At 34.5% G+C, this 20522-nt stretch overlaps 3 protein-coding genes and 1 long non-coding RNA gene across 5 annotated transcripts; 1 reads left to right on the top strand and 3 right to left on the bottom strand.

The window, feature by feature from the left end:
- Window positions 1–92: 92 nt before the first annotated feature.
- Window positions 93–10177, bottom strand: LOC149615857 (uncharacterized). Of its 2 annotated transcripts, none has more exons than XM_089856679.1 (3): window positions 10159–10177; window positions 2227–3567; window positions 93–983 (listed from the first exon to the last, which is right to left on the bottom strand). In XM_089856679.1, exons 2-3 carry the CDS (start codon window positions 3541–3543, stop codon window positions 420–422), a joined length of 1881 nt encoding a protein of 626 aa, XP_089712805.1. In that variant the 5' UTR covers window positions 3544–3567; window positions 10159–10177; the 3' UTR covers window positions 93–419. The 2 variants fall into 2 exon arrangements, with proteins under 2 accessions (XP_089712805.1, XP_089712804.1); XM_089856678.1 differs by lacking the exon at window positions 10159–10177 and adding an exon at window positions 3738–3850.
- On the bottom strand, window positions 4958–10127 carry LOC149615858 (uncharacterized). The gene is made up of 2 exons (XM_089856676.1): window positions 9899–10127; window positions 4958–7445 (listed from the first exon to the last, which is right to left on the bottom strand). The coding sequence occupies exon 2, from the start codon at window positions 7419–7421 to the stop codon at window positions 5133–5135; it is 2289 nt and encodes a 762-aa protein (XP_089712802.1). The 5' UTR covers window positions 7422–7445; window positions 9899–10127; the 3' UTR covers window positions 4958–5132.
- On the top strand, window positions 9474–10013 carry LOC149615859 (uncharacterized). The gene is made up of 2 exons (XR_016375898.1): window positions 9474–9713; window positions 9788–10013. It is a non-coding gene; the product is annotated as an uncharacterized LOC149615859 (long non-coding RNA).
- Window positions 10178–10903: 726 nt separating the features above from the next.
- Window positions 10904–20522, bottom strand: LOC149615860 (branched-chain alpha-ketoacid dehydrogenase kinase-like). Its single transcript, XM_089856284.1, has 9 exons — window positions 20199–20522; window positions 19647–19934; window positions 16242–16310; window positions 14093–14203; window positions 13587–13634; window positions 13384–13503; window positions 12858–12956; window positions 12504–12799; window positions 10904–11705 (listed from the first exon to the last, which is right to left on the bottom strand). The coding sequence occupies exons 2-9, from the start codon at window positions 19851–19853 to the stop codon at window positions 11396–11398; spliced, it is 1260 nt and encodes a 419-aa protein (XP_089712410.1). The 5' UTR covers window positions 19854–19934; window positions 20199–20522; the 3' UTR covers window positions 10904–11395.

The raw sequence follows: 20522 nt of genomic DNA on the forward strand, positions 1-20522 counted from the left end.
TTTTGTCAACCGGGAAATTTGAACGTCAAAAAATTTACGACACTCTTTTGAACTTTGATTTCAAACTTTTATAACAAGCCAAATTCTTAAAGTTATGGTTTATTAATGATGTATTTTTATTTATAAGAGCAAATGAGAACAAAATTAGTTACAGAGGACAATTTTTTACAATATTTTGTTGCAAAGTTCAATCCACCTTATTCCCATTCGCCGGAAGTAAGGCTTAGCTCGGGATTCACGGGGGTGAGTATTTGAGTAACGGGAAAAAATTGGTCTGTCGTCCGCTACAGTACATATATTTGGCTTTTGTAGCAGACGACAGACGAATTTCTTCCCGTTACTCACCCCCATGAATCCCGAGCTAAGCCTAACTTCCAGCGAAAGGGAATAAGGTGGATTAGATTTCAGTATTCTTAGGCCTAGTCACACAAATAATCGGGAATGATGACTTCTTGTTTGACTGTAGTTGCATCAATAGGGGGTAAAGTTTCGGCCACCTCAGGAAGAACAACTTGCGACTCATGGTTCAGCTCATTTTCAGTAGGCCACATTTCTACTGGTTCACTCTTCACAGTGACATTTTGATCTAACACGTCATGTGAAGTTTGATCAATTCCATCTTCCTCTTGCAAATATGATGGATTTCCCATCTCATCATCACGGGCAATTTGATCTAACCCGTCATGTGAAATTTGATCAATTCCATTTTCCTCTTGTAAAAATGATGGATTTCCCATCTCATCATCACCATCGTCATAATCATAATCATGAGTGAATTCCCTATCATACATCCGATGTCGTACAAACTTCCGGCTATAAGAAGCTGGTAAAGTTTTGTCGTGTTCTATTAGGAAATGCTTTCGCAGTGAACTTAAATTTTGACAAAAAGCACCGCAATGATCGCAAACTATCGGTTTATATTTTTTATGGGTCCTCTTGTGATTACGCAAAGTGTTTTTGGAATAAAAGCCAGCCTCGCATTCGTCACACTCAGGCCCGTAGCCACGGGGGGGCACCAGGGGGCAATGCCCCCTCAAAAATATATCCTGCCCCCTCAAATAAGATTTCGGTTTGCCCCTAAATGCCCCCTAAATATTTTCCAATGCCCCCTTATCAAATTAACTTTTTATTTTGGTACACAAATATTAAAACTATTTAGAATGTATATCAACATATTTTAGACTTTATTGTCTTTATCTGTGTATATTCCTGATAAACTTGAATTTTTTTTAGCTTTTGTCGTTATCCTTGATATATATCGCTGGTTTTGTCATCCAGGACCAAAATATTATGTCGGGGTACAGCGAGGGGTCGGGCGTTTTGGAAAAAGTGTTCGGGATTTCGAAATCCAATTTGATTTCTTCGGATTCCGTTTGATTTCAGAATTCGATAAAATGCAATGAATTTCATCGAATTTTGAGATTTTTCCCATGATTCCGTCGGATTTTGCTATTTTTCTCGTTATTTCGACGGATTTTGCGATATTTCCATTGATGTCGTTGGATTTTGAGATTTGTTACGTGATATCCTCGGATTTTGAGAATTTCCCCTTGATTTCGTCGGATTTTGTGATTTCTTTGGATTTTGGATTTCGTGAATTTTGTAATGGATTTCACGATTTCTTTACTGATTTTGTGATTTCGCTTCTGATTTCGTGATTTTTATGTTGATTTCGTGATTTCTTAGTTGATTTTGTGTTTTTTTCCTGATTTTATGATTTCTTTAATGATTTTGTGATTTCGTTGCTGATTTTTTATTTGATTTCAAAATCAGCATTGATTTCGGATTTCTTAAGTTGGATTTCACGGGTAGCGTACGGGAATTAATGAATGACCGACCCCTCGGGGTACAGACTTACATTTGACGCCTCAACAGCGACTTGCGAAGTTGCGAGGCAAGCTTTTCTTGCCCTACTCGCGTATTTTCACTTTAACGACGAGCTATGTCACTTGAAAGAAAGTGAAACTTAACTTCCCTAGCCTACGAAAAAGATCTGACTTGAAATTTAGATTTAGAATTGTTTATTAACAATTTATTTTTTTTAAACTTTTTAAAAAAAGTTTGATTTTCAATTGTTAAATGAGTGTCAATAATGAAATACCTTCGGAAATATTTATTGTCTGACATTTTGATATTTATGTTATTCTACAAAAAAAATTCCATTTGCCATGCCCCCTCACAGAAAAATACTGCCCCCTCTGCGTAACGTTTCTGGCTACGGGCCTGGTCACACTTAAACTTTCGCGGTCTCCTTTCTTTGGGTTTAACTTTCTTCGCTTCTTTGTGTTGTCTTTTGTGTTTGGTATATAAATAATTAGAGTTGAAAAACTGTCCGCATATTTCGCACCATTTGACAACATCTTTCTTTACTGGTTTGAACTCCGAGACATCGTGCGTTTTCAAGTGTTGCTCGTAAGTGTATTTTTCGCGGAAAGCCGCTTTGCACATTGGACAATTGTAGTCGTATTCATTACAGGCAATTTGATCATCTAACCCGTCATGTGAGGTTTGATCAATTCCTTCTTCCTCTTGTAAATTTGATGGATTTCCCATCTCATCATCACCATATTCATTACGGGCAATTTGATCATCTAACCCGTCATGTGAAGTTTGATTAATTCCATCTTCCTCTTGCAAATTTGATGGATTTCCCATCTCATCATCATGATAATCATTACCGGCAATTTGATCATCTAACTCGTCATGTGAAGTTTGATTAATTCCATCTTCCTCTTGCAAATTTGATGGATTTCCCATCTCATCATCATGATAATCATTACAGGCAATTTGATCATCTAACCCGTCATGTGAGGTTTGATCAATTCCATTTTCCTCTTGTAAATATGATGGATTTCCCATCTCATCATCATCATCATCATAATCATGAGGGAATTCCATATCACCCTTCCGATGTCGTACAAACTTCTGTCTATAAGAAGCTGGTAAAGTTTTGTCGTGTTCTATTAGGAAATGCTTTCGCAGTGAACTTAAATTTTGGCAAAAAGCACCGCAATGATCGCAAACCATCGGTTTATATTTTTTATGGGTCCTCTTGTGATTACGCCAAGTGTTTATGGAATAAAAGGCAGCCTCGCATTCGTCACACTTAAACTTTCGCGGTTTTCGAGTTTTCTTTACGTTAGGTTTAACTTTCTTCGCTTGTTTGTGTTGTCTTTTGTGTTTGGTATACAAATAATTAGAGTTGAAAACCTGTCCGCATAATTCACACGATTTGATAACATCTTTCTTTACTGGTTTGAATTCCGAGACATCGTGCGTTTTCAAGTGTTGATCGTAAGTGTATTTTTCCTGGAAAGTCGCGTTGCACATTGGACAACTGTAGTTGTATTCATTACAAGCAATTGCGCTTGCGCTCTCGGGATTTTCTCCAAGTTTCAGTAGTAGTTGATTATGAAAATGTAAATGCATGTGTTCATCGTATTCACTTTCTTCTTGAAATATTTCGTGGCAAACTTGACAAGGATACGACATTACGTTTGAGTCCAAAAGGTGTTCCAAATGTGTGTTGTCATTCAGGGACATTGTGAAATTTTTCAGTCAATAACGCTGTAATGAAAATTAACCAACATGATTTTACCTCCGTATCCACAAAACCAATCAGAACAAGTTCGTAAGCTTGACCATACAATCAAATGAAATTATCGAAAATTATTTGCATTCTTTAATACATATTACAATGACCAGTGTTTTAGTATACAATTAAAGCTTGACCGCACCGAAGTTATTCCGAATCCAAAACATTCGGTATTATAGATTCATGATTTTCAACAGATTCAACTAAAACGGATGGAATTAATAATGGTTCGAATTCATGAGAAGCATATTCGAATGGCTCAATCTTAATTGTGTCTTCAATTCCATTTTCGTGTTGGTTACGTAATTCATTGGAGTCTTCGTCGTTAATGACGTAAAATGACGTATTTGAATCATCATCATCATGAATATAATGAGATGACGTATTTCGTTCATCATTATGAACATTATGCGATGACGTATTTGGCTCATCATTATGAACATTATGCGATGACGTAGTTGGCTCATCATGATGAACATTATACGATGACGTATTTGGCTCATCATTATGAACATTATACGATGACGTAGTTGGTTCATCATTATGAACATTATGCGCTGACGTAATTGGCTCATTATGACAATCATCATGCGATGACGTATTTGAATCGACTCTATCCGATGATGGTCTTTCCTGTTGTGTATTACGGTTTGATGACGCTTTTTGACGTTTATATTTGATTCTCTTCGGTGCAATCATAAAGTGAGCCTTTCTATAATGTTTCCTAAGCGATGGCACACTTGGGAAAGATAGATGACATTCGGCGCAAAATATTTCTCGACCCATTTTGTAAGGTAGTCGAGGATGTGGCACCCGTCGCCGCTTAGGTTTACGACGAGGTTTTTCGTGGCTCATCTGATGTTTCTTTAAAATGTCCCAGGATGGACAAACGCAATTACATTGACCACACTTATAAGATGTAATTGGTGGCATGATTGATTTCGAAGCATTCGAACCACCATTGTACAAGTTGCTGTCGCATTCCAAGTGTTCCTCGTGAAGTCGTTCGTGTTCACGAAGTAATAGTTCCGAGTAGAACCTAAAGTGACACTTGCTGCACTGATATTTTCTCTCAATGATTTGAACATCATTATTTGTGACACTTGGTACGTCATCAAATACAATTTGTGGTCGTTTATTCACTGTGTTATTAGCATCTTCAATGTCTTCCATTTTTAACACAGTCTGTAATAAAAACAATATACCATAACATAACCCTTTAGGCCTGTATTGAAGATACTTTATGCGTTATAACTTAGTATACGATATACTTTCTGAAATGAATTACAATTTTACCATCAAAAGAAGATATTTTATGGATTATAACTTAGTATACGATATACTTTCTGAAATGAATTACAATTTTACCATCAAAAACTTAAGTCTTTATTTGAATCTAAATCAATGTTTTGGAACAAAAGTAAGATTGTTTGTTTGTTATATAAACAAATACGAAAAGAAATAAGGTAGTATATGATTATATTTAGATGAATTGCGATATATTTTATATGAATTGTAAACTGTCACGCAAACTACGCTAGTCGTCTAAAGAATCTGGAATTATGACCTCGTCTTTGATAGTTTTTGTTGACGTAACTGCTTTGGGTTGTTGTTGTTTTGGTGCGATTCGAACTTGACCCACGCCAACTTTATTAGGCAAGATTTTAACAGGACCCTTAACTGGGGGTTGTTGAGCTGATCGCATTTTCTGTTGTGACGCGGCCCTTATCTGCGTGCCAGATACCATTCTAACTTGCTGCCCGGATGGTACAGCCTTAAGTTGTGGTCCGACTTTAATAGGCCTTACAGGTACTCTAACAGTTGGTGTAATAATTTTAACTGGTTCTTCGCGTACGCTAATTTGTAACCCAGCTGGTATTTTAACTGTGGTATCCTTAAGACTTATCTCTAACCCCTTAGGTATCTTAATCCCGCCTTGCACGCTAATTGACAACCCTTTCGGTATCTTTATACCATCGATCGTATGTTGTATGTCATTATCGAGTTTCGTTTCAACCTCGAGACCAGGTGGAATGCCGTAACTTGGGCCTGATAATGGATTAGTTAAAGTATCGTAACGTGACCAATCCGGGTTGAATTGGTTAGCGACATACTGTTCATCCGAGAAACTAAATCGCCCCTTCTTAGCGGGAACCACCACATTGCTTGTCCCATTCCTTCGTTTATTACCAACTGATGGATGCATTTCTAATAAATGTTGCATCATTGCACATTCGTGTTGACAGGGAAGTTTACATATTTTGCATAAAACCGGTTTGTAGGGCTTGCTGATAGTTTTATGTTTATTAAAGTCAATCTCGTTCATGTACTGTCCATTGCAGACGCTACACCTCAATATCTTAACCTTACCAACAACGGAAGGGGAACTGTTCATCAACATCTTTTGAAATTGCATCGAAGGGGTAGCCTGATGTACGTCCTTTACGTGTTTGTGATATTGGTAGTAATTATGGAAAAATTCGTTGCAATGATCGCATTTTTTGTTAATTATACGTTTGCCACCTTGAACTGGTGTAATTACTCGATGGTTACTGTTATTTTGGGGCAATGGAGGGGGTAGTTTAAGTTGCCTAACTTGTTGCTGTACAATTTGCCGGGATATTTTTGGTTGTATTTGTAAAGGTTGTTGAGGTTGTACGTGGTGTACCACACCGGGTGGAAGTTGAATTCTTTGTGGTAGTTCAAATTGTTGCTGAGGAATTTTCTCCGCTTCGTAAATGATAGAAACTTCGGGTTCGAATCCTTCGTGTTCTTCTTGAACGTGTTTGTTCAATTGATAGTAATTGAAAAAGGGTTTCTGGCAGTAATGACACTTTTTGAATACAACCTTCTTCCCAGAAAAGATAGCTTGTTTAACTCCAATTGGTAATGGATCATGGGTATTAATGTGTCTCCTAAACGCATCTTGGGAATACAAACCAAGTCCGCATATCGGACAAGGAAGTAACGATGTCGCTCTGCGTCTTTGATCAGGAGTTTGGGTTTGGGGCAAGTCTTCAACTTCGTTCACTGTTTTATGAGTTTCCATGTGTTGTTGGTAACCTTTATTCGATTCGTAAGTTTTACCGCAAATTTCACAGCGTATTCTAAAAGATTCGAGTTGAAATTTGACCGGTTCTTTTCGTGTACGTTTGGAAGCTAATGGTTGATGGAATTTCTCAACATGGTGTTTCATATCCTGGGAATTTTCGCATTCCATGTCGCACTGGTCGCATTTGATGTAATCGATATCGGACGTAGGCGAATCTCGCGATTTTCTCGCGGCTCTAACGGGAATTTGTTTTTCGACGAATTTGCAAATTACAATTCCTCTGAAGTTGTTCTTCAAAAATTCTTTGTACTTTTCGTAATGGGCTTTACGAATGTGTTTGATGACCGTTCTACGGGATACGAATTGACTTTGACCACAGACGTGGCATGGATATACTTTGCGTTTAACTGTTTTTACACGTTGATTGCTTGTACCACCGGTATCAGCATTATCATCGTCTTGATCATTTGCATCGTTGGAATTGTCGCCATCCGAATTTTCTTCATTTTTTGAACTACTTCCCATTAAATACTTCAAATCATCGGAAGATAACCCCATTCTACGTTGAACAAATTTCCGGGGAAGTTTACCATCTTCATTATTATCAGTTTCGGAGGTTGCGAATCCATGTTCTATCGTTTCTAAGATGTAGTTCATCGTTACTTCGACACCATTTTCAATTTCTTCCGTGAAACAATCGTCACTCGTATCTCCGTTTGTTTGATTATCCATTTTTTCAGGAGTTGATTTTGGGGAATCTTCAGGCGAAAGCATTTTGTATGAATTTGGAAAATTTACCTAGAAAATAAAAAACATTTTTTTGCACTAATTTTTTTTTAATATAAAACTGATGATTAATTGCATTAAGTAACAGACGTGAGTGTTTTGAAATTCGAAATTTATTTATTTTAAGTGAAGTGATTATATTAACACCATGAGTATTTTTATATGAGAAAATTCGCGATTTTTAGCTAAGTGTGGTGTTCTGTAGGGAAAATCCACTACCACCTTAGAGATCGTAATGTTAAATAATTGCAAAAAGAAATACATTAGTTCTATGGCATGATAGTTAACAGCGATTTTCCGACTTCGGATGAACATTAAAGAAATTTGTATGGAAGTATTGGGAAAGAAATAATTCACACGGTTAGATTACGGCAACTCTCAAGTTTAGTTTTAATTTGATGGACGCCTGTATCGAAGCCGATTTATTTGAAAGCGTATCTTATTTGAAATATTTTCTTTATAGACCGGTTTGTTGGGGGAATCAGGGCACAGAAGCTAGAATGAGAGATTCATTTTCATACGGAAAGGGCATTATGTGCAAAGGCTGGTTATAGTTGTTCTCCTGACCCTTCAATGTGTATCTATTCTATAAGATAGTTTTCACACATGGAGGTTTCATACCATTTACACCAGGAAGCCGGGCTATCTGGAGGACAAAAGCAGACGGTTTTTGTCCTCCAGATAGCCCGGTCTCCTTTTGTAAATGGTATGAATCCTCCATGTGTGAAAACCATCTATATCTAGTTTTTATAGGTTTTTATCTACGTGTGAAAGATTTTACGATTATGATCTGTGAGTGTGTATCATTGTTTGTGGAGGCTGGATAGACGAAAAGACGTTTTTAGCTACGTGTGGTAAGATCTTAATGTACCCCAACCATATGGTATTACCTTAGCGAGTTAGAAAACATGAATACTGTACTACATTAGCACATCATACAAAACTAACACGGCCTCCCCACCCCCAAACCACACGTAGCTAATACGGAAATTGATTTTTACGTGACTTGTTTTCAATAAAATCTTATATTTAATTTAAACAGAGTTTAGGTTTGCATTTGCCTCGGCGTATCTCGTAACTCTACTAATGTTGTACATTTCATCAGCGTGAAACTTGGATTAGGTTCCTAAATGAAATGTGTTCGGTAAACACACATCTTGGATTCTTGGGAGACAATTGTTGATTTAAAGGTGACAAGTTTTTATAATCAGTAATCTTAATTTTTTATAACAAATGTGCGTTATAATTAGTTTGCCATTTCTTTATTGTTGAAACAATTTTATTGTAAAATACCCGATTTTCAAAATTATTGACAAACAAATGACAATTTGTGAAAGAATTGAACTTAGAAAGAAATGAAGCGGAAGGTGCAGTTGAAAATGAAGAACTACTTTTATTTTGAGACTAATGGTTTAATACTGAAAAGGTTTACTGAATAATTACAAACAAATAGGATTTTTGAATTATTTTTAGCCACCGTTAAGTTTGAGGGACTATTATTAGCGGCATGGATTAACTAATAATTCCAACGTATATCCACACATTCAGTAAGTATTTCGAGCTAGTGATGTTTCAGGGTCTTTGCGCGTGACGTCAAGTTACCTATCCCCTTTTCTCTCCACTTGCCGGCTGCCCGCTCTGGCCACGTTAGGACGCCATGTTGACATCCCCTGAAAACCGGTTTTCGCCCCCTATTTCTTCTCCCTTTTTACTCTCGCGGAAACACGCTATAAACAGTGTGCACCAAAGGGGGCTAGATAAACTTCCTCCCCCATATCTTAACTTTAACCACACTTCAGGGTTGCCAAATGACTGGCAACACTTGTATACACAATATCTACATGATATCTTTAAATCAGAACTTCCTACCTCTGTTTAATAATAATTAATGAATGGTTTTGACTACAGGGGCTAGAAAAATCCCCACCCCCACTTCAATGTAGTGTTCTTAGTCAAGTTTGTAAATTACTGATTCAAACTGAACTGCTAGCCTTTCTCTCTGACTAAAAAAATGCCTGGCAACACTGGTCTAATGGCAAAAAGCCCCTTTAGTGGTGACACTTCAACTAAGTTACATGTAACATTGAATTGAAAGGCAATTATGACATTATAAACAGTTTACAAATATTAACTAGGGCTGCTAATTGACATTAAACTATACCCTTGCATTTGATACATAGCCTGGTGAAGTTTATTAATATCTTTGTTCCATGTATCATGAGTTTTTGGCTCAAAACATTAGAGAACCCATATTACTTCATTGGTAACGTAAATGGCAATGTAATTCCATTTATAATCATGATTCAAATCATTTATTTTAACAAACAACAATTAATAATTCTTCACATTACAAGAGAATTGACCAAGAAATCATTGAAACGCTTTAACCAGTACCGCAGACGCCAAAGACCACCCAAATACTACACCACTAACGCTAAAGAAATACTAAAGAAACCTCAACTTACCACTTAAGCCTTGGTCATTCTTTTAAATCCAAATAAATCTTGAATAAGTCCATGGAACGTTATCCAAATTGTATTCAAATGTTCTAAATAAACTTATAAACAATGCTGCAACAAATTATTATAGTAATTTTTAGTCAAAACCGATTGACAATCGAATAAATGTTAACCCTAATTGCACCTTCACGAACAATTAACTCAACTGCCGCTTTTTTCGACATCAATGGCTGCACGCACGGTCTAGTGCGTTCAAGGCTACCTACCGAAACAGAAACCTATAGGGTAATTGATGATTCGATTAATTTGATGACAAATACTGTACGCAGCTTTAGGGCATTAATTTTCAATTCCGCCGCTTGGACCGCTCCATCATGGCTCTATTTATATGAATGTTTATAAGCATATATTAAAAAAATTTAAATTTATATACTAAAAAAAATAAAAATTATATATTAAAAAAAATAAAATTTATATATTAAAAAAAATAAAATTTATATATTAAAAAAAATAAAAAATATATATATTAAAAAAAAATAAAAATTATATATTAAAAAAAAAAATAAAAATCATATATTAAAAAAAAATAAAAATTATATATTAAAAAAAAATAAAAATTATATATTAAAAAAAAAATAAAAATTATATATTAAAAAAAAAATAAAAATTATATATTAAAAAAAAAATAAAAATTATATATTAAAAAAAATAAAATTTATATATTAAAAAAATATTAAAAAAAATTAAAATTTAATTATATATTAAAAATAATTAAAATTTAATTATATATTGAAAAAAAATTAAAAATTAATTATATATTAAAAAAAATTAAAAATTAATTATATATTAAAAATAATTAAAAATTAATTATATATTAAAAAAATTAAAAATTAATTATATATTAAAAAAAATTAAAAATTAATTATATATTAAAAAAAATTAAAAATTATACATTAAAAATCAATAAAAACATTACCTGAAATGATGAAAAATACACAATAATGTCACAAATTATTTTAGAAACCTTTAAAAATCCTTTATGTATACACAAAGTTACAAAAACGTTCCATAACAAAATAATTTCTCAATCTCCGACACAAATTAATATTTGTTCAAACAAAGCTCGTTTCTAGGGTTAGTTTAGGGGTACAACTATATAAAATCATATTTAACATAATATTTATGTTACTTATGACCATATTAAAAATATTCCGGTGTAAATGGCTTAATAAAGTTTAGCATATAAAAATAACGGTGATTGTTATCACAAATTGGCAGTAATTTCTGGAAGTGCTATAGTATTTAATCTAACTCTAATTTTGTTCATTTAATAGTCCCAATTTTTTGATCGTAGAAGTAGGCCTAAAAGTTTAAAATTTAATTAAGTTAATTTAATTTAATAACTAAATTAAAATTATCCCCAAAATGTTTTGATCGTATAAAAAGTTTAAAAACATAATTTTTCTAACCAAGACTGAAAAAATATTAATAATTTATATTAAATTATATTCGAAAGCTTTCGTGTTTTCCGTCTATATGACGTAATCTGAGATAAACATCGGTTCCAATACCCTGCATAGATTCGAGTGTGAGACTCCCCCCCAAATATTCAGCGTAGGCCCGAGACGTTGGTAAACCAAAGCCAAAACCATGCATGGGTCCCGCGGCCGGCCCTTCAACTGCGTCCATCATAATCCCCCCAAAGATACCGCCGTCTAAACGATGGTCGGTACTTTCACCGGCTGTCGTGAAATGGTACTGCATAACGCGGGGTAGAAGGTGATGACCAATTCCACCTCCACGGTCAGAGATTCTTTAAAAGGGTTAAGATTTGTAAGGACTTGGTGCTAGAGATGTGCAACTACCGTAATGTTTTTAAAAATTGCATAGATTACAGCAAAAAGTGTCGATAAATTATCGGGAGAAAGTGTCGATAAATTACCGGGAGAAAGTGTCGATAAATTACCGCGAGAAAGTGTCGATAAAGTACCGCGAGAAAGTGTCGATAAATTAACGCGAGAAAGTGTCGATAAATTAACGCGAGAAAGTGTCGATAAATTAACGCGAGAAAGTGTCGATAAATTAACGCGAGAAAGTGTCGATAAATTAACGCGAGAAAGTGTCGATAAATTAACCCGAGAAAGTGTCGATAAATTACCGGGAGAAAGTGTCGATAAATTACCGCGAGAAAGCGTCGATAAATTACCGCGAGAAAGCGTCGATAAATTACCGCGAGAAAGCGTCGATAAATTACCGGGAGAAAGTGTCGATAAATTACCGCGAGAAAGTGTCGATAAATTAAAGCTAAAAATTGCCGATAAATTACCTTAAAATTACCGGGGAAATTACCGCGAAAATTACCTTTAAATTACCTCGAAGATTACCTTTAAATTACTAATAAAATTACCTCGAAGATTACCTTTAAATTACTAATAAAATTACCGCGAAAATTACCTTTAAATTACCTCGAAGATTACCTTTAAATTACTAATAAAATTACCGCGAAAATTACCTTTAAATTACCAATAAAATAATGCGAAAATTACTGATAGCAAAATGCTCCAAAGAAGCTAAAACCTGAAGAAAAAAATGTTAATTACAACATACGTACCTTATAATAAAATCAATATCATTATTGGCAACTGTAATTGTAACAGGAGGTAACCCGGATTCAGGCAAATCCAAATGAGATTCAATCGTAGCTCTAACTGCATTCTTCAACAATTCTGGGATAATATAATCCAAAGGCGTTTGAATGTAAGGGAATGAAGAATTTAAATGTCCATTCAATCGAATGGGTGGAGCTTTGCCATATTTGTGAACGGAAACTTGTCTAACAAAATCAGACCATTTCTCCAAAATTTCTTTGGGTTTCATCGATACATTGATAATGCCCACGTAATTAGTCTACAAAATTAGACAAAACGATTAAAAAAATCAAGAAAACAAAGGTCTAAACTTGTACCTTTTCCTCGTGAAGGCCCAAATGATGTTCGGCTAACATCCTAAGACCTAATCTCGAGGTCAAAGTTCGATCTAAGAAATTACGGACTAGTTCTTCTTTCTATAAGCGATACCTAAATATTACTTCCCAAAACTTAATTGAACCACCAGGGATAGATTGAATTTTAGAAGTAGGAATGGAGAACAGAGTAATGTGGGCGCGCGTCAAAGTCCCGGACCCCCTTCCACGGGATGGGGGGGGTATGAAAGAAGAGGCGGTAGGGTCATAGCGATAGAGGTAAAAAGGAATTACGTATTTTTCGCCGCCGTCCCAGTCAGCAACGTCATCAAAACGTATAGTTTAAGTGAGCAGATAATTTAAACTGTTCGTTACGTGTTGGATGGAAGGAGGGGCTCTATACTGGGTGGTCTATGAGTCGGACTGATGAAGTAAATACTAACCGTTTCGTTCTCCATTCCTACTTCTAAAATTAAATCTATCCCTGACCCTGATTGAACTAAAAGTATAAAAAACGGGGATTATTTACGTGTATATGCTTTCTACATTCGCGAAAACCCGATGCAAGCATGGTAACCACGTCTTTATGATCATCTAATAACTGCTGTAACATTTCGCAGTACCGTTTTTCAATGTCAAATGTTGTAATCTACCAAATTAAAACCGTTCTCAAATAAATATCCCTTAATGATTAACCGTATTAAATCAACGGATTCACGATATGATACCTACAGATGGAAATTCCGAAAGCATGTAAAATGCTCGAACATAAAGTTCGTGCTAGAAGAATTAAGTTAAATTGAAATATATTTATATCATCGTTGTAAAATTAAAAGTTCAGTTTTAAATAAATGGTAAGGTCAAGAAGTGATATCTAGTTTATTAGGGAGAAGGTATAAGATGCCTAAGTATTCCCGCGCGCCATAGTCCTGCAGTCCCCCTTTCAAAATACAAGGGGGACGTAAAAGGAGGCCCCGGGCTATTTCGCCTCCTCTCCTCAGTCGGAAAATATGACTGTAATTTTTTTCTCATTCGCGTCGCGCTGACGTGCACGAGTTTTCAAGAACCAATGAGATGCTGCGATTGTAATTTATAGGTGGCGGGGATTAACTCCGGACACGTCTACGTAACGTTTGGACTGGAGATAAAGCTGCATGGAAATGTGGTGTGAATTTATGCCTTCTCCCTAGTAAACTAGATATCACTTCTTGGTTTTAACTAAATGGTGAGGTACTAACAACGGCAATAATGGTTGGATTGCAACCGACGATAAATGGTAAGCTACGAAAACCATTGATTCGATGAGCAATTCGAACCGGTAGCTCTTTATGTAGGTACTGAGCACTACGCTGAAATTTATACAAAAAACATTATATTACATTACATTCAGGAAATGTGAAATTTCACACGTAAATATTATTATTATTAATTGGCTGTTTATGATAAAAAACATTCATATTTAGAGTTCGTTAATTTGAATTACCACGAATACACATGTATGAATGTATCACTGACAAAACGTAATTATAGTTACGTAATTTATATAGTGTGTAATGGGGAAATTATATATAAAAAGTTACCCATTAGTCCATGAATCATTTATATACATATAAAAAAAACAGAAACAAAACAGCTGCGAATATGTGATGGTGTCAAAAAAAAAAACGTAGGTGCATTGCATCAGAAGTACGATAAGGGACTAGAAGTATTGAGGTAACCAAATTCTTCACTTGGCGAAAGTGAATATTCTTGATAACACACCAAGGGTTGGCCCTCTGGTAGCGGTTTCTGAATTTTCCCTCCAAAACGTGAGACGCTCGTGGCGGTAGACGGCCGAACTAGATTCAAGCACCCACATCCGTGTTCCGCGGCTTTAGGATGAGGGGAACGGGGGTAGGAAATATTTTTCGAACTCGACCAATTTTTTCTCTCTAGTCTAGGCGCGACGGAAGCGGCATAAAATCCTCAAATTTGTTCACTAGTCCAGGATCTATTAGTACCAATGCTAGAGCACTTTACTTCTAGTCCCTTATCTTACTTCTGATTGCATACATATCTATGAAAAAGGTAACGTACGATAACAGTTTCTACAACAATATTTTTGCGTATCTTCTTGTACTAAACTTGGTTTTTACAAGCAAAATAAAGACACGTGAAAGAATGAATTCTCAACGTACGTTTCCGATAAGGTTAACAATATAAAGCGTACACCAAAAATAGACAGACATAAAATCTAATCTATTGTTTACAATAGTAAAAGCTTAAAATTCTTCAAGACATTTTTCAGTTCTATTTCGTGAGTGTAGCCTAGATAAAATTCACCAGGATATGATGTACGCACGTGCTACAAGAGTGCATTTAAATTATTTATGCATTTTTAAATATTAGCATAATTATTAGCTTTTGACCTTGTAATGCAATTTATATCTTACGATATATTTAAATATGTAAAGATAAACAACCGGCTTTGAATATAAATCCTCAGTAATCAACCAGGCATAAACCTTGACTGTCTTGACGTGGGACAAAAATTAATCCACAAGCGCATGCAATGCATACGCCTTTGCAAATAGTTAAGCAGCGCTAATAGATATAGTAATGATGAGGGAACTATTTAAAATGGCGTATGTGCATGCATGATTCGGTTTAGTAACCCCAATTGCTATAATAAATGTTAAGGGATGTTGTTGGGGGAAGAATCATGTTACAATTACGAATTACCCATCCCGCTTTGAGGGGGTGGTACACTTCTCACGAAGAGAAGAAGTATTATATACTTCTGCTTTAACCTAATTTTGCATAAAACTTAACCCCAATGCATTATTCAATTAATAATAAGTAAACAGTCTCAAAAAATAACGTAACAGACAAAGGTCATACCAAGAAGCGATATCTAGTTTATTAGGGAGAAGGTTTAAGATGCCTAAGTATTCGCGGCGCGCCATAGCCCGGCAGTCCCCCTTTCAAAATACAAGGGGGGAGGTAAAAGGAGGCCCCGGGCTAATTCGCCTCCTCTCCTCAGTCAGGAAATATGACTGTAATTTTCGTTATCATTCGCGTCGCGCTGACGTGCACGAGTTTTCAAGAACCAATGAGATGCTGGTTGTAATTTAGAGGCGGCGGGGATTAACTCCGGACACGTCTACATTTGGATTGGAGATAAAGCTGGAAATGTGGCGCGAATTTATACCTTCTCCCTAGTAAACTAGATATAACTTCTTGGTCACACAAATAGCGTCCCCAATTTTAAAAGATGAACTATATCACTTGATAATGGGTTCAAAATTCAAGCAACAACGTACATCATAACCAATTTTGTTTCTTTTCTAATTTTAGTCAGGGTAATCAGTGAAACGCGACACCCTTTCAACAAATATATACTCTTACCAATAAGTGACTTCCATCTGGACTTCTTCCCGAATATAAGATAGTTCCTGGTGTCAGCCGAACTGAAGGCTACATTGAGAAGATAAAAGATAACAAATAATAATTTATTGATTACAATTCTGAATTCGAGAAAAAATGTCGTGTGATTTTCTTTATATTTGCTGCAAATCGTTTAAAAGATTGTTTAGAATTTATGGCTTATTGTGCAACAGTTAAAAGATTTTTTAGAGATGTGTAGATAAATAAATAAACCACAAAAAAATAAACCCTTTCCCAAAGCAACTGATTAATAACTTCATAAGTTTGTTACTGGTAAGACGCTGACAAAGGCTTAAAACAGACTATATAAAAAGATTATAAACTTATGATAATGTAGTTTGAAATTTCGTCCATTTTTTTTGTCGGAATTCTGTAGACAGGAATTAGATTTATTTTGATATTATTGTTCAGCGTATATCATTAAATTTTTGGGTTTTATTTGCAGTATTTGTTGTTAAAATAATTGAACTTTTGTTGACTGTTGTTGCTGTTAAAATTATTGAACTTTTGTAGACTGTTGTTGCTGTTAAAATTATTGAACTTTTGTAGACTGTTGTTGCTGTTAAAATTATTGAACTTTTGTAGACTGTTGTTGCTGTTAAAATTATTGAACTTTTGTACACTGTTGTTGCAGTTAAAATAATTGAACTTTCGTAGACTGTTGCTGTTAAAATAATTCAACTTTTGTAGACTGTTGTTGCTGTTAAAATAATTGAACTTTCGTAGACCGTTGCTTAATTCAGTCTGTTGTACATAGAGGTTGAATTGCACTTGCAACACTTTCCCAACACTAATTCACATAATTACAAACACTTATTGTTCACTAACTCAAAATATAACCAGGGATAGATTTAATTTTAGAAGTAGGAATGGAGAACGGAACGGTTAGTATTTACTTCAGTTATTCCGTCTCATAGCCAACCCAGTATAGAGCCCCTCCCTCCAACCAACACGTAACGATAAGTTTAAATTATCTTATTGGCTACTCACTTAAACTACGTTTTGATGACGTTGCTGACGGGGACGGCGAAAAATAGTGACGTAATTCCTTTTTACCTCTGTCGCTATGACCCTCCCGCCTCTTCTTTCATACCCCCCCCCGTCCCGTGGAAGGGGGGTCCGGGACTTTGACGCGCGCCCAGCCACATTACTCTGTTCTCCATTCCTACTTCTAAAATTAAATCTATCCCTGATATAACTTATGAAACAATAAATAAATAAATAAATAAAAAAGCAGTGAAAATAAAATAAACCACGCTGTCTGTCTACAAATGGATTTTTTTAACTCTGACTCATTACAAAAAACCACTTTCTTTCATTACACATCTTACGGGTTACCATAATATTTTCTCCGGGGTATTACGCGATGCAATATCATTTGCTACGCATACATAGCTTTCCTTCGCAATCCAGTTAGAACTGGTTTAAACCAGTTTTAACCCTTTAGACACAATTACTAGTTGGCTGTAATTTGACTACATGAAATGGGGTCACAGACACAGACACCACCGGCCCATAACGAAATCACTTTTTTCAAACGCTGTAGGCCTAGGAGGAAAGGGTTAGTTTGTTTGTTTGATTGGGTCTTTTCCGGAAAAGCGGGAAAGCTAAGAGTTGTCTGCACGTGAAGACCACGTGCTGCGGAGTTAATTTATGTGAAGGACAAAAGTAGGTGTTTTGCCAGGGGAAAAGTGGAAGTTTAAACGTATTTTCTGGAATTTTGGTGCACATGTGAGATGTGACGCGTTTTAGTTTGGCATTCATAGAGTGTAAATGTAATAGTGTTTTAACGTTATGAAGCATATGTTGCTTTTAGGAACATATACATTATATATTGAACTATATTTTTAGCAACATATACAACACAAAAATGTTTTTCCCATTTAAAACCCAAAATAATATATTTTTCTTTATTTAAAACACAAAATAATGCAGATTTCTTCGTTTTAAACCCAAAATATTGCAGATTTCTTTATTTTAAACCCAAAATAATGCAGATTTCTTTATTTTAAACCCAAAATAATTCAGATTTCTTTATTTTAAACCCAAAATAATTTAGATTTCTTTATTTTAAACCCAAAATAATTTAGATTTCTTTATTTTAAACCCAAAATAATTTAGATTTCTTTATTTTAAACCCAAAATAATGCAGACTTCTTTATTTTAAACCCAAAATAATGCAGATTTCTTTATTTTAAACCCAAAATAAAGCAGATTTTTTTGTTTTAAACCCAAAATAATGCAGATTTCTTCTTTTTAAACCTAAAATAATACCGATTTCTTCTTTTTAAACCTAAAATAATACCGATTTCTTCGTTTAAACCTAAAATAATGCAGATTTCTTCGTTTTAAACCAAAAATAATGCAGATTTCTTCGTTTTAAACCCAAAATAATACAGATTTCTTCGTTTTAAACCCAAAATAATACAGATTTCTTCGTTTTAAACCCAAAATAATACAGATTTTGTCGTTTTAAACCCAAAATAATGCAGATTTCTTCGTTTTAAACCCAAAATAATACAGATTTTGTCGTTTTAAACCCAAAATAATGCAGATTTCTTCGTTTTAAACCTAAAATAATGCCGATTTCGTCGTTTCAAATCCAAAATAAAGCAGATTTCGTCGTTTTAAACCCACAAAAACTGAAATTTCTTTATGTTAAGCCCAAAATAATTGAAATTTCTTCATAAGAAGCACCAAATAACTGAAATTTATTCATTTTAAACCCAAAATAATATAGATTACTTCATTTAAAACCCAAAATAATATAGATTACTTCATTTAAAACCCAGAATAATATAGATTTCTTCATTTTAAACCCAGAATAATATAGATTTCTTCATTTTAAACCCAGAATAATATAGATTTCTTCATTTTAAACCCAGAATAATATAGATTTCTTCATTTTAAACCCAGAACAATGAGCATCCAACCATTTTAAACCCAAAAAAATGCTAAGTCCTCTATTTAAAATAACAAACAAATGCAAATATCTCCATTATAAACCCAAAACAATGCAAATATCTCAATTTTAAACCCAAAACCATGCAAATTTATATTTCTCCATTTTAAAGAAAAAAAATAAACCTAAAACAATATAAACACCCTATTTTTAACCCAGAATCATAATAAAACCCTTAAATAACAAAGATAAGTCAAAATAAAACAAAAACCACACAGCAATTATCCTTTATCAATAACAAAAGATATTTGCTTATCTTAAACACAGGCCAAGATAAATCATATTCATAAATAAGTTAACCACTTCAACAGTCATTGTCTTAGTCAAAGTTATCACTTAGACTAAAATAAACCCCCTTAAACCACAAACATTCCAAAAATAAAACAAAATAAAGTAGTATTTACCTTAGCTGCTGAGATATCAATAGCTGATTGATTAAAGAACGATTGAATTGATCTTTGTCTGTTATCCTTAATGTTGATTGTACTGGCTTCTGGTCCATTTTGAGCATAACTCATAAACTTCATAACACCAATCTCATTTCTGAGACAATTATCCTTAAGTTGTAATAACCGTTTACAGTTCTTAGTTACTGGATTTAACTTCGACATGGTTTTAAATTATATTTTGTTCGCGGCAATTTAGTGTGATAAAAAATGATCAAATAACTGGCAAATGGCGAACGTGTAGACCTAAAACAAATTTGAAGAGATTTAGCTAAGGCTAGGTAAATGTAATATCCTTGAAACATAAACCATGCGCTTTATGGCTAGCTTAATTACAATTAATAATTAAAACCGAACTCTAATTACTCAAAACGAAACAAGGAAGTAATAAATAAATAAACAAAAACCGGAGAAATTATATGGCAAGCAACCCAGACACTCTCTAGTCTCTCTCTGACATTTCTTTCCCCGCCAAGGCTTAACTTTAAATTCGAAAATATTAAAACTTACTTAAGTTAAAACGTCTGTTCATATATATGTTTTGTTTGATAGCTTTAAACCCGACACAAACACTATTAAAATTAAGTAGTAGTACAAACAAAACTTTCGAAATAATTAACGAAAGTACACAGGCGGTCCACTGACCTGCAATTCTCAACCCGTTACATTCTGAAATGGTGTACTACACAGAGTTTTGAAAGGCTCCAGCCTTTACGCGCGCTATTACAAATGTGACGTCATTTCCTATCACTCCTAAGCCATTCACGGCGCACGTGATGGCACAAAACGTTTCATTCTTCCGTTCCTCAATGTTACGCCAAATTAATCAAGATA

The sequence above is a fragment of the Phalangium opilio genome, unplaced genomic scaffold (genome assembly GCF_054372755.1).
Source record: "Phalangium opilio isolate 3A_F unplaced genomic scaffold, DU_Popi_V2 ptg000217l_1, whole genome shotgun sequence".
Taxonomy (NCBI): Eukaryota; Metazoa; Arthropoda; class Arachnida; order Opiliones; family Phalangiidae; genus Phalangium; species Phalangium opilio.

Bases quoted from the DNA above. Each gene is read 5' to 3' on its own strand.
- LOC149615857 (XM_089856679.1), bottom strand. From the start codon at position 3,543: ATGTCCCTGAATGACAACACACATTTGGAACACCTTTTGGACTCAAAC. The intron at 984-2,226 runs CAGGCCCGTAGC...CCTGAGTGTGAC, and splicing joins CGCGAAAGTTTAAGTGTGAC to GAATGCGAGGCTGGCTTTTA.
- LOC149615858 (XM_089856676.1), bottom strand. From the start codon at position 7,421: ATGCTTTCGCCTGAAGATTCCCCAAAATCAACTCCTGAAAAAATGGAT.
- LOC149615860 (XM_089856284.1), bottom strand. From the start codon at position 19,853: ATGTCGAAGTTAAATCCAGTAACTAAGAACTGTAAACGGTTATTACAA. The intron at 16,311-19,646 runs GTAAATACTACT...TTCTCAATGTAG, and splicing joins TTGATATCTCAGCAGCTAAG to CCTTCAGTTCGGCTGACACC. The intron at 12,800-12,857 runs GTACAAGTTTAG...CTAATTTTGTAG, and splicing joins TGGGCCTTCACGAGGAAAAG to ACTAATTACGTGGGCATTAT.